The sequence below is a fragment of the Protomyctophum bolini genome, assembly GCF_963924005.1.
Source record: "Protomyctophum bolini genome assembly, chromosome: 18".
NCBI lineage: Eukaryota > Metazoa > Chordata > Actinopteri > Myctophiformes > Myctophidae > Protomyctophum > Protomyctophum bolini.
The window spans coordinates 15,013,091-15,027,868 of record NC_137879.1 but is presented as its reverse complement, the minus strand read 5'-3'; the positions used below and the strand labels follow the sequence as shown (position 1 = coordinate 15,027,868).

At 43.0% G+C, this 14,778-nt stretch overlaps 1 protein-coding gene across 1 annotated transcript; it reads left to right on the top strand.

The window, feature by feature from the left end:
- The first annotated feature begins 252 nt into the window (after positions 1–252).
- Positions 253–11,637, top strand: LOC308333002 (complement C1q tumor necrosis factor-related protein 1-like). Its single transcript, XM_080789156.1, has 4 exons — positions 253–506; positions 7,569–7,708; positions 8,254–8,381; positions 9,403–11,637. Exons 1-4 carry the CDS (start codon positions 450–452, stop codon positions 9,951–9,953), a joined length of 876 nt encoding a protein of 291 aa, XP_080645282.1. The 5' UTR covers positions 253–449; the 3' UTR covers positions 9,954–11,637.
- The last annotated feature ends 3,141 nt before the right edge of the window (positions 11,638–14,778 follow it).

Below are 14,778 nucleotides of genomic sequence, written 5' to 3'. Positions count from 1 at the left end.
ACGTGCACGTAAGCATGGCCACACGCATGCATGCACGCACGCACACACGCACGCACGCACACACGCACGCACGCACACACGCACGCACAGCCCACTCATCTGTTCCTTCTCTCCTGTCGTTTTTGTTATTTTTTCTTTCATGAGTCTGCTCCTCCTTCCAACTGTTCAACTATGCTTCTCTCTCTCACGGTCTCTCTCTCTCTCTCTCTCTCTCACTCTATCCAACCACCCACTCCCCTACCACCCACCCCCACCCTCTGCTCCCCCGCTAGGTAGGAGGAGCGGGGCTCCCGGCAGACGCGGCGGCGGTGTGTTTTGAGTTTGAGGAGAGAGTGAGAGGAGAGGATGACAGCAGGATCTGAGAGGACACAAGAACAAAGATCAACTCAACACAACGCAGAGACTACAAACAAAGCCAACCAGACGAAGTCAGCCTCGAAAATAAAGACATGGACTCAGCAAGGATATTTTTTCATCACCCGCGGACAGTTGTTGGACCAGCGAGAGTAAGTGTGTCCTCTTATTTGAAGAGTGTTTTCTGCTCTGGGGAATGAGACAGATGACAGGCTATAGGCCAGGTGTGTTTTTGTGTTGAGTGGCTGTTGAATGAAATGTTCATCCAGTCATGTGTCTTGCAGGGTCCTTTGTGAGAGTGCTGTGTACCGGCACGCATAATCTTTTGTGACTGGCCTTAAGGGTATTCACTAAGTCCCACACGCAAGCGTGCATGCACGAATGCATGCATGCACGAAAGCATGCACGAATGTCTCTGTGCATGCAGAAACACATACACATGCTGCATTTGCACCTCTGGGACAAACCATTCCCAGATGTGGGACCCAGAATGCCCTGTGCGGGGTGACCCCTTTCACAGACAACATGACGAGAATGAACAATCAACACGTGATCTGTCCAGAGCACCGGATCTGTTGAAGTGGGACATGATTTTGACACACACACACACACACACACACACACACACACACACACACACACACACACACTAAAATGATACTGGGAAACTCATTATTTCAGATAGGTCCTTGCCCTATAGACAGAGAGACAGGAAACCAAGGAGAGAGATAGTAGAGACGTGCAGAACAATACAGGGTCAGATTGGAAACCAGGTCCTCGCAATGACAAGGAGCATATGGTCTTCAGTCTGCACTAACTGGCTGAGCCACGAAGCATCCCAGCCACAAGTGCTTTTGACACAGCTTTTGTTTTCTCTTGACGCAACGATTAGGCGATAATAACCGTTTGTGCTTGGCGGCATGACAGCATACTTTACCTTACCTCACCCACTCCCGCCTTGTGTGACAGGAATACCGGCCGTGATTGTATTTGGGACACAAGACGGAGGAATAATAATGACACAGCGAGGCTTGTAATTTGATGGTCTGTCTTAATAAAAGGTCACAGAATGCGAGAAGAGCACACTGTGGAACATGAGATAAATATCAGATAGGAATTCCTTGGGCATGCCATCACAACGCCCAGCAGAAGCGTGTGTGCGAGTGTGTGTGTGCGTGTGTGTGCGTGTGCGTGCGTGCGTGCGCATGCGTGCGTATGTGTGTGTGTTAAGACAGAGAAAGGCAGGGAGGGTGAGGTTATTATGAGGGCTGGAATAAATTAAAAGTGGAACAAATCAAAACTCAGCCAAAAATGACATAATAAAACTGTTATGGTTCCATGTCCAGATCAGGCCAAACATGTACCTCATGCTCTTCCCTGGACCTTACACTATGCTGTGGGTTTGAGCCCTGATGTTCATGTTAAATTAATGAACATGTATCTATTGTTAATGAACATGCAGGCCTCGTGCAACAGGTGCAAGCATGTGACATATGAGTGCATATTGTGTGTGATTAATGGCCCCCATGTCTCCAGGCGATTACATTTCACAACAGCGCAGACGCGTGGCAGCCTGGTGGATTTTTTTTGGATGAATGTCATCATAGCAACCACTACTAAGGTCAACATACGCCCATGGTTCATGCTTCATGGTACTGGCAGGACAGGAGTAAAGCTGTGTTTCTCACAGATTCTTTTTTAATTTACTGTTGAAAATAGGTTATTTTTGTCCAGCAACAATATGCCATTATTGTCGCTATTGTGAACAATATGACACTTTGCTGGGTATAGACCTGTCTAGTGCAGTGTTCGATTTACATTCAGCCTTCTTCTTTTGTACATCAGATTATTTATATTAAAAGGTGGGACACTTTCTCAAGGAGAAACTCTCGTAGCCAAACCTCTGTTCTGTCTGTTCTGTGAAGAATCACCAACATGACTTAGATTGTCTTCGTTGATATTCTTGCGCTTGGTTTTGATGCTACACCAAACCAAACCCTGTCTTTACTTATAACAAAGGCGCTGTTGGAACACTGTGCGTACGTACACAGCCCAGGGTACTGGGGCAGTTTCAACAGATGTCTGTAGCCGGCCGGAACCAAACCCGGTGACCCACCGGCCTGTCAACCAGTAGGAGTAACTGGGGCATGAACTGGCATGTCTGGCCAGGATGGTGAGGCGAGTGCACACACTCTTCACATAGCACACACACACACACACACACACACACACACACACACACACACACACACACACACACACACACACACACACACACACACACACACACACACACACACACACACACACACACACACACACACACACACACACACACACACACACACACACACACACACACACACACACACACACACACACACACACACACACACACACACTCTCTCTCTAACACAAACAAATGGGGGCTTAGAGAATCCCCAAATCTAAACCATCACACCTGGCATTGCTTTACAGAGGGGCCTTACGTTTAATATCTCTCCTGGTCTTTACAGAGGGGCCTTACGTTTAATATCTCTCCTTTACAGAGGGGCCTTACGTTTAATATCTCTCCTGGTCGTGCGTGCACGCAAGGACGCACACATGTATGCTCAAACAATCATTACACTATATTTAACAGACTCATACAAGCATTAAAAATATGTTGACATGACAAGTAAGCAGACACTTAAGCACGCGTAGACATGCCGAAACACATGACTGCACATCTATATTCTATGCATGCACACACACCTGCATGCAAGCGTGCACACACACACACACTTGAATCATATTACGCCATGGGCAAGACTCAGCATGTACTCATAAGGCTGCATGAGAATAGGTCTTTTAAATGCAACATGGCTCCATTGTTGCTTGATGCTATGACTATGAGGTTTAATTGGTGGGTTGGACCAGAGACTCTTATTTCTTTTTCTTTTTCTTAAACGGAGGAGAGGTGGGGGAAGACATACAGCAAAGTTCGTCGGGATCGGGACTCGAACCCGCAACACACTGTCATGCTGGATTACCAGCCAAGGTGCCTGGACTGCTAAGCGAAGACCTATGGAATGACTGAAAAATGTGTGCTCAATCATTTGAATTGATTTGTGCATCATACTGCAATGTTGTTGTTGTTTGTTTTCTATTATTGTAGCTTAGACCAAATGCTCACCCATGGGTTTCTAAATTATTGAGGGTGCTAACTGCTAAGGATAGATGTGAATTACGTTAGATGGCTCCCAGTGCAATGAGGGCGGAGAACCACTGGAACATTGTTTTTGGGACCTGCTGTAGTTCACATTCATCTGTGTGTGCAAAAAGGAGTGACAAAGTCAAAACAACTTTCCTCCGTGTTCCTAAGAAATGTGGGTTAGCAGTGAGATTTGGCAGGAATCCAGGCCAGCTCTGGTTTCTGTGTTGGCAGGAGTTGTATCTCACAGACAAACAGGCAGCTGGACTCAAGGTCTCTGCGGATGCTTCTCTGCGGTCAACCTCTCGTCTGGTATAGAACACTCAAGATGAATAGTGTAGACACACAATGCCAAATGCATTCAGGGACGTTCATATCGGCCTAGCCACTGTACACATTGTCCAGATACGTAACCAAGCAACCCTAATCTGATCGGTTGGCTTGACAATATGCTCCATCTAAATGTGCACACAGCACTGCTCCAGCTGCCGTCCAGTGTGATCAACAGAGATTTACCTACTCATTGTCCAGACGTAACCTAGTAACCTTAAATCGGATAGGTCGGCTTCACATGAAGCTCCAAATACTAAATGTGCACACAGAGAGCGTACTGTTCCAGCTGCTGTCAGTATGATCAACAAAGATTTAGGTCTGCTGGGACTCATCCTTTTGTAAGACCGACTCTCAGGCTTAAGTTTGTTGTCTTAGAACCTTGACTTTGACCCCAGTGTCTGATATGAGCGTCTTAGATCTTTTAAAGCCGGAACAACCACTGGATGCGGATATACCACAGATACCCTGGAGAATAGCACGTGCACACGCACGCACGCACACACACACACACACACACACACACACACACACACACACACACACACACACACACACACACACAATGTTTACTACAAGCCAAGGAGAAGTTACTGAAATTGGAGATGGTGTTCCCAAACTAAACTGTTCTGGTCAGGAATGACGTACTAGTGCAGTTCAAACAAACCGAGCTCACCGTGCTGCACTCAATCTGGAGACAATAATTCAATTGTTTTGATTATACATGTGTGTGAGTGCACATGTGTATATGCTCCTCGTGACTTCTTATGTTTTCACACGTAATTAGCTATAGTGTAAACAACCCTTTGGACTTGAGAAGTTGAGATCCACAGGAAGTTTAGGAAGGGTCAATAGCGTGAGATCGGACGTGAGACCGCAAACATACCATAGCCTAAACAAATAGGAAGAATTCAAAGGGGAAAGGGGGGGGGGGATAGGCAAGTCATTACAGTGTAAGTAAACATCCACATGCCTATTTTGAACCCATTTAGACTTGAGGACGATTCTGCAAATGCCTTCTAAAGCCTGACAGTTTTCTGAAAAACCCATGTTTCTATGTTAGTCGTTTTCATGTGAAGGACACCCAAAAATATATGCAATTGGAAATCTCTCCTGGTTGCTCCAGGGACCCCCCAGAAGCAAAGATTTGAGTTTAAAGAATATATTATTCTGAAAGAATATATATTCAAAGAATTGCACACATTTTCACGTTAAAAAAAAAAAATAGCAGTTCTACAAGCTTGTAGCACGGCACTCGGCGCCACGCTATATGAGCTTGTAGATCTGCTATTTTTCAATAGCTAAAGTACAACATAATGCTATTGTGTATATACATATGCGTAATTAAAATCTCAGACAATAACACCTCATGACAAGCAGCTGGCTCCAGGTCACGCTTTGGTCACGAGGGTTAAGAATGGAGTTTTAAATATTGCGCCACTGAGTGGAACAAAGCTTGTACATCTTTGAACATTAGGCAGACATGCCGTCTTCAAAAGCTTTAAGTGTTCATTGACTTGTCTTCCGTTATCTTATCTACAGATTAGAGAGGATGCGTGTGTGTAAAAGTTTACAAATGTGGACGTTTCATCTCAGACTCCATGTCAGCCTAGCTGGTGAAGTTCAAAGGCTCCTAGGGGCAGGGTGAAATCTTTAATCCCTGCTTAATCTGATGTGTTCACTCTCCTGACCTCTGAACCTGTCCCTGACTTAACCACTTAAGCCCCATTTTGTAGCAAAAATAGACAATCTACAAGGTCACAACACAACGTTGTGATTATACTGGTTACCCTATTTTTGCATTTTTGAAGGAAATATAATGGAAGTTATTACAATTATTTAATGAAATGCCCAAAATACAAATGCCTGGTTGAAAGTGGTTTATATGGGTTATACCATTCTACATGTACATTGTACAACATTGTACATTGTACACGCACCCCCACGCATGAACGCACGCACACACACACACACACACACACACACACACACACACACACACACACACACACACACACACACACACACACACACACACACACACACACACACCAAAGTGTCATAGAGCACACATTACGTTTGATGCTTACACATCTCTTTATCTTATTCATCTCATCTTCTTTGTTCAAGTTGTTATCCATGCCCTAACATCACATGGCCCCCCTCGCTCTTCAGCTGTTTATTAACTATTTTGCTATTCTTATTTCTAGGCTTTTCCCATATTAGACAGTGGCTGAAGACCATCTGCCAGTACAAACAGCCTCCAACTCTCTTTTGCGTAATAATAGGTTTAATTTATTACAACTCGTCCACACAAAAAAGAAGGAAAAAAAGGCCTTTCTTTCTTTAATGGGAGTTGAATGATTGGTGTTTTTTTTCCACCAGCAGTGCAGCACTGCAATTCAGACTTCAAAAAGGAAACCCATTACCCTCCTAAAGACGGAGCTGTGCTCTTCAAGCAGTCACTCAATGGTGTCTGTGGCTCTGTTTTGGAAAATCTTTCCCGGCAGGGCAATCACTGACTGCATCATGGGGAAAGGAAGAAAGATAGATAGATACTGCACCAGAGAGAGAGAGAGAGAGAGAGAGAGAGAGAGAGAGAGAGAGAGAGAGAGTGAGTGAGAGAAAAGGTTGACTGAAAGCAAATCAAGTGAGCGATTAAGGCTTAATAGTCTAATTGAACTAGAACAACAATCAGCAGTGTCTTAACGACCTCCTCTGGTCAGATTGGGGACATGTGGTAGAAAAACAGGGGCCCCCACTTTTGATTATAGTCAGCTCCTTTGATAGACAAGAGTTAGCTTAGAGTTAGTTCCTGCCTGTCAAATTACAAAGGAAGTCATTACTTTTTGTTGGGTTTGAGGATTTATGTGTACATAGTGTTTCATTTGCTATTTTGTAAATTAATTTAGTGTTCTATGCCTTTTGGGATTTTGGCATCATAAATTGGGCTTTTGTTAGAAGATTTTCAATAATAGAATTGCCATGCATGACATACCATAGAGATTTGTTTCGTTTAGTTTTTTGCCACAAATCAACATTTACAGTCAGTTTCCAATATACAGTAAGTATATAAGTAGTATACAGTTGTGCCTTTGCATTTGGTGATATTTAGAGACCTTTAACTCAGACAGTTAGACTAACTATTCCCATATTCATAGTCCTTGACAGAAATGTTTTGTGGAGCCGCTATAGAGATGGTTTCTTTTAAAACACTTTTATACTAATTAGAATCTTGTGTCAAAAGGCATTCTTTTGCAGTTCTTTCTCAAGTAAACATGTCATACAAGAGCTCCGAAATGAAACCAACAGCTTATAAGCTTATATTCCACAAACTCATTATAGCAGGAAATCATCACCACATATCCTGTTTAGAGTGCCGTGTTCTGCAATCATCACGGAGAGGTCTTTTTTTGGAAAAGTTAAAACACTGCATGCTGATCTAATTACAGTTATAGCATGTAATTATGGCATGACTGAAGTGAAACAACTCACGATATTAACTGAGATGAAAAATACTGTTTTCAAGTATTTCAGCAATGTGAATTATGTGACCATAATTCGCATTGCTGAAATACTACACTCATTTTAAGATCTGGCTTGGGCTCCACAAAGACGATTCCACATAGTTCCGTCATTGCGGTGATGTCAATGACTTCAATGACGTGTGCGCTGTGGATGTGTTTCACAGATGACTGTGCTCAGTGTGTGGGCTCTAGTGCTCTTCTGTGCCTGTCCGGCTGAAGTCTACCGCACCCCCTACGATGATGGAAAGGACCCAGAACTGATCAGGGATCAGCTTGACCCCCAGGATTACCACAGAGATGCAAGGTTAGCTATAACATAAGTGTTTCTACCGACGATACGAATTTAAGTATCCGTTAAAATCTGGTTAAACAGAGTCATGGTGCTGCTATTGTGCATGTTGACCCACCAGTGGGTCTCAAAGTGTCCTTGAGTGGGTTCCAAATGGCCCCGGGTGCCCCGGTACGGGTGTGTAACTCTGAGATTGTACAAATGGAACCAAATGGACCTGTAACTTAAGGGTCCATTTGGTACCATTTCTACACCCTCAGAGTTATGGGGGTCATTAAAATTAAAATAGTTTGAGAACCACTGTACACTAAATGGAACAGAGCCTTAAATAGCATCATCGGAAACACCGATCGGAAGTCGGAAGAGGCCCGGAAGTAGGAAGAGTTATTTCCAAACGGCGTATGCACGTGGAGCCTATTGGGGCACGACAAACTACAGGTTTAGAATACCATGATGGATAGTCACATGCCTATACAGAAACGATATGCACTGTTGCAACCTTATTTCATTGTGAGTTTGTGTGTGTGTGTGTGTGTGTGTGTGTGTGCGTGCAACCATAGGGAAGTGAGAGAGTGTCGTCGATGCTGTGACCCAGGAGAGGAGCCGCCGTCCCCTCAGTATGCCAACCCATACTACCCCCAGCAACACCCACAGGTGGTACCACTCATCAACATCACCATACTCAAAGGTATGGACAAAAACAATATGCACCGCACGGCGCACGCACTCACACTCACACTCACACTCACACACACACACTACACAAAGTCATTTGAGGTAAGGTTGGGGACTGTCCCAGCCCCTTGGGGAAAGAAGATAGATGGAGGACATTTTAATAGCAGAGGAACCAATCACAGCTGGAGAAGCTTGGGGGGTTGGTTGTAGTATATGAGGGGACAATTTGGGGTGTGTGGCTTAGACCTCCTCAGGGGTCAGGGTACACACATAGCTGTGTGAGACCCAACCCAAAATGTTGTGGTTTACCAAGCCAAGATGAAACCATGTATTGCAATGATATTGTATTTGGTTCTGTGTATCTACTCTGTGTACTACTGATTTTTCATAAAACAAAGATTTGACAAAGACAAAGAGGATAAACCAAGATATCTGTACAGGTGCAAAACTGGTTTATTTTGATTTGATATAACCAGATAGGACTTTTCTGTTTCACAATTGGGCTGTCAGTGGAGCCTATTGCAACTTAGATGCAGATCGTATCCAAGTTAATTGCAGCTTAAAAGGCTCCCTAGGTTCACTTGTGACTACATTTTGAATCGAAACAAATCTAATTTAGGTATAAGGTATTTACGTATATATTTTGGTTAAAACAAACTGCGACCTTGTGATCTTTCAAAAAGAGTTCATAATCACATTAGTTCTCCACAACTTGTGGTCTGATATTCATTTCACGCTTCATGTTTATGCATCCTTACACACAGTCTTGACAGAGTTCTGTCTAATGTTTATGCATCCTTACACAGTCTTGGCAGAGATCTGTCTGAATGTCTGAATTGAGTCAATCTGAGCAGTGTACCACACGACACCACACATGTACAGAATTCTGAAAATGGCAGATCTACAAGCTCACAACGCACAGCGATGCGACACGTGAGCTTGTAGTCAGATATTTTGCCCTATATTTAGTATGACAACATATGGCCTTTGGCGGTTAACATTGGCTGACATCCTTTCGGCCGTGCCTCTTCCAGGTGAGAAGGGAGACAGTGGTGAGCGAGGACCTTACGGCAAGCTGGGCAAAGCGGGCCAGATGGGTTCACGGGGCCACGCAGGAGGTAAGGGCTCTAAAGGCAGCATCGGAACCCCGGGGGAGCCCTGCAAGTCCTACTACGCTGCCTTCTCCGTGGGCCGCAAGAAGGCCGTGCACTCCAACGACTACTACCAGACACTGGTGTTCGACACGGAGCTCGTCAACCTGTACGGTCACTTCAACATGTTCACCGGCAAGTTCTACTGCTACGTGCCCGGCATCTACTACTTCAGCCTGAACGTGCACACGTGGAACCAGAAAGAGACATACATGCACGTGATGCACAACGAACGCGAGGTGGTGATCCTGTACGCGCAGCCGAGCGACAGGTCCATCATGCAGAGCCAGAGCCTCATGCTGCAGCTGGAGAGAGAGGACCAGGTGTGGGTCAGACTCTTTAAGGGCGAGCGGGAGAACGCCATCTTCAGCGACGACTTTGACACCTACGTGACCTTTAACGGTCACCTCCTCAAGCCCAAAAGTGAGATATAGTATAGGCTGCAGTGCGTACGGGGCACGTGCGAGAGAGGACAGCAACAAATAAGGAACACCTCCTCTGCGTGGAAAGGATAGTGGCAATGAGATGCGTGTAGTGTGCTAACTGGCCGGTATGAAAAGTGGCATGAATGTTACTTTGGAGAGGATGTTGCTGTTGAAACAGCAGATACTGGACACAAAGGGCTTGAAATCTCTGGTGAAACAATGTACACTATTATTAATGAGCTTTCAACCTGGCCATGAAATCCTTCACACAAAGAAAGTACAAAATATAAAATGATAGATAGCAGATACAATCTCCCAAACAGTTTTGAAATAGGGCTAATTAGTGGTTAATTATGCCCCACTGGGTTTTAGCAAACATCTGTTTCAGACAATACAACAGTGTTTCAAATGTATCTCAAGATTAAGTTATGATGTTAAATTAGACCCATTATGAAGATAATAAGGGACACAGTTAGGCAATAAATAGTAGTCATAATTTCATTTTCAATATAGTAATGATGTCTTGTTTGGTCAATAACAATTCAATGTGCCTAATCGAGCCCTGGATTCTCAATTTGTATTCAGTTTCCACTTCCAGTCCACTCAGCGCTCAATCTATACAAACCATATGGTATAAGTAAATCATTCTGAACCCTGACCATTGCTGTAAGAGCTACACATAGGTAGGTCTTTGCGTTTGATGCTTTATCTTTTTACGTTTGCAATTTAACCAGAATTAAGATATCTATTATAATGGGATCAAAGAAAAAAACACAGGCAAATCATATCAGGGATTTCGTTCTTTCCTTATAACAGACAATGGGATGGATATATCCTGCAACCATGCAAAAATGTATAAACGACAATGCTTTTCATATTAAAGTGCATACTGAATTAAAGACATACTGGTGCTATTTAGATTATGAGTAGAGATCTCTAAAAAACATTTTGTGTTTTAGAAAGGATTTTGTGTCTCAACCTAATGCTTACCCTGTTTACATTTATTTCACCTCCACAAAGTTGTACAAATTCGCTAGTATCTTTATATATGTATGCTATGGCATTTATCATTATGACAAAACACACAGTCACACAATACTCAAAGATAATACTGAAAGGAGTCTAGGATATGATCCTGGATATGAGTAAAGAATGCAGTAAATCGGTTTGCATACCAGTACATACATTTCCTTTCAAACCAGCCGTCCAGTTGGGTTTTTGACAACAGCATTATTTTGGGCTGAATCTAAAGACAGCCAATGAGATTAGACACTCCCTAGGGATGCTAAAAGCCTGGGATCGTTCCAAAGCTCCATTCCAACCCCATCTATCCTGCATTTTATAGGCCACAAATCATTTGAATTGTATTTGTTTAAAGTGATATAAATATTGTCTCGCCTGCTATATTGAGATGGATATACACACAGTATTGGGAGTGCACATGCGATCTAATGAGGGATATGATATGAAAGATGGGCTCAATCAGATCTTCAGTGTGATACGTTTGGAATTAAGCCTCAGGAAAAGGTTCAGTTTCAGTCCAGAGATGCCTTGACAGGAAAAGGCTTCGACTGCCTGCAGATGTACATGTTATGCTAACAGGTACTTCTCTGCTGGCTGACTCTGTACGCAGCTTGTTTGATAATATTGTTCAGCATGGATACAAATCTCCCCAATTAAAATCATGAAAGTCTGGATGCATCCAGTGCATTGTGTGTGTGTGTGTGTGTGTGTGTGTGTGTGTGTGTGTGTGTGTGTGTGTGTGTGTGTGTGTGTGTGTGTGTGTGTGCACACGTTCGTGCGTGTGTGCGCGCGCCCGTGTGTGGGAGTGGTGGGTGTGACACTGTTTCTCCTGGATGTGTTTGATGGTGTGTGTACTTGCCAAATGTTCACAGAGGACTTGGTGGAATGTGCTGGAGAGAGAGAGAAAGACCCAGATCCTGGTTCAGCCTTCTTCAAACGCACAGCCACTCTGAGTCTGAAGACACAGATCCTGGTTCAGCCTTCTTCAAACGCACAGCCACTCTGAGTCTGAAGACACAGATCCTGGTTCAGCCTTCTTCAAACGCACAGCCACTTTGAGTCTGAAGACACAGACAGAGAATAATTATTATGCCTCTTATTCTTGTAGACACCAACACACACACACGAACACGAACACAATAAACATCAATAAAATAAAATAACCCATGCATTAATAGTTATTCTAGAATTTCTACAGAGTATGCATCATGTTGAGTCTCATCACATGCAATGCAATTAGCTCTTTTTGGCAAATCTAGCATGTAGAACAACATAGGAGGAATATTTAAGCACTAAGAAAGTAAAATATAACAAAAATATATATGGTTCATAATATTCAGTCCATCATTTTGGTGCTGTAGCTGTAGCACATGTCTATTGCCCTCTGTTGCCCAGTAGGGACTATTGCACATTAACAGCTTATTCGTTATTATACAGTATTATGCAGTAGCACTGTTAACATACAGTAAGTGGAACCTTACATACTGTACATATGTATACATACTGTATAGATAGAACATGTAAAACCAAAACACTACTCTAATCTTTGTTCTTACACAAAGTTGCATTCGATCGCTTTTAAGTGACTAAATTAACAAACTTATACAAATGTGCTAGTGTACGGTGACTTTCAAAGACACCTCCACATTGTTCAGACCACCTGCAAGAACATGTCTCCCTCACAAGTCTGCACAAAGTCACACTGGGCTGTTGTTAAACGAGAGGACCTCCTTTGCTAAGGGAGGCGGCTTTATTTCTACAGTGCTGCTGAGCTAGCAAGATTTCATAGAACCTACTCAGAAACCTTGTGGTCATTCTTCAACTGACTTCACCAATCCTCTCTGGGTTGCCCTGAGCCAGGATGAGGCAATATGAGATGGTTGTGAGCAAAACTCCAGACCTGTCAGCACAACAGAAACCTGAACCCTGGCACTCAGCCATTCAACCACTAGCTGGAATGAGCTGCAAATAGGCCTGTACACTATAACATAGTCCCTTCTAACGCACACATACAGAAATATATGACACTGATATAAGTGATTCTCTTTCTCCTTTACTCTCTCTCTCTCTCTCTCATCCCTTGATGAAGATACTGTAATGTGATTTAGAAGGCTTTTCCCCATGGGGAAAAGCGCCAGCCTGGATGGTAGGGGTATATAAATAAGCCATGAGAATAGATTAGTGCATTGGGGCTAATCAGCGGAAGCAGGCCCCTGGAAACTCCCCAGCACAGCAGAAATGCACCCAGGACGGACGGAGGGAGGCTAAAATGGCTGGGAACAGCATCAGCAAGTCTCTGGTCCTGTATTGACCGCATCACTCTGACTGATATCGCTGTCTATCACCAACACCATCACTTTTCTAATGTCCTCTCTGTATGAGAGAGAGGGAGAGAGAAGCTCTTACTCTATACAATGTGTTACTGTATGTACTGTAACCACCAGCATTTGTGTTGATGGTCCTTAATATGCTAAACTTGTAGTTTAGATTTTTGAAGTAGCTTATCCAATGAGGCATAAGGCGTGATACAGCCAATAATATGTCTTCTGAATAAGAATGCTGAATACTGATAGTTCCGAGTGCTTTACATACATGTCTAATCTGTATATACACACGGAAAAATAAAGGTGCCAACCAGAAAGAGTAATGCCATAGCATAGGCATTACTTAAACTTCTAACAATTATTTTTTACATATTACATATTACTTAAACTTGATGTCATAATATAGGCAAACATTTGGCAAAAATAGCAAAACATCCAGTGAAAATAGCAGATCTACAATCTCACAAATGAGCTTGTATTGGTGTAGGAACAAAGAAGGCGGCCGAGTAGGCTACTAGCCTGGAAACCAGACCAATCTGCCGAAGCTAGAATTAGTCTGGCCATGCCCGAGTACATAGTACAGACCTCTGGGGGATTCCCAGGTCAATTCAACATATTACATAGGGTTTAAGCACTATATCCAAGCTCACTGCACGTCTGGATGTGACACGCTGTGAGTAGACCTGTTATTTCTTTATGTAGAAATAGTTTATTATGACATTGACATGCCCACATTAGGGACACCAGTTTGAAAGTTGTTTAGGACTTTGATGCGTTTTGTAACTCTCTGACACGGCTGACCACCTGGTTGTACTTTGGAAAAAGAAGGTAGAGTTTGTGTCAACGAGATAAAGAGAGAAGAAATATGCCGCTCTCCCTCCCTAAATGTGCTGCATTTTCAATAGCGTTCATTATTCACAGGTTTGATCGTCCCTGCTCCATCTTCATGCAAAAACAACACATAATTGTCTTCACACTACAGGCTAAATGAGAAAATCTGCTCCTCTGATTATATCTGGCAGTCGACACAGTGATCATTAAGTGGTAACAATCATTTTCAATTTGTGTGTCCAGGCAGAGAGATGATTTACAGGCTCTCATGCAAGACTGATTGAGAGTATACACATTTTTATTGTTCCGTTTGCACCATCATCTGTTTGAATTGATTGAAATGGACAAATTTAAACTAAGAAATGTAACTACAAATTTATTTTGTTTCCTTTTTTGCTAAATCTTGAACTGATAGCCTATCTGATTATAAATACATCAAATATATAGTAGCCTATAGTTTTTACTATGGTGTCTATTAACTGTGTTGTTTACCTACTGTATAGGGTATTTTACTGCATATCATCCAAAGCTAAATGCAATTCCCTTGTGAACAATAAAATGCATCTAATCTAATTTGATCTAGGCTAATCTAATCTAATCACTTGACAGCACTGACTGACCCGTCTGACCAGTAAAATCAAAAACTAATCATATTG

Coding starts and splice junctions, on each gene's coding strand:
- LOC308333002 (XM_080789156.1), top strand. CDS start 450: ATGGACTCAGCAAGGATATTTTTTCATCACCCGCGGACAGTTGTTGGA. Junction 7,709..8,253: donor GATTACCACAGAGATGCAAG/GTTAGCTATAAC, acceptor GTGCAACCATAG/GGAAGTGAGAGAGTGTCGTC. Junction 8,382..9,402: donor CAACATCACCATACTCAAAG/GTATGGACAAAA, acceptor TGCCTCTTCCAG/GTGAGAAGGGAGACAGTGGT.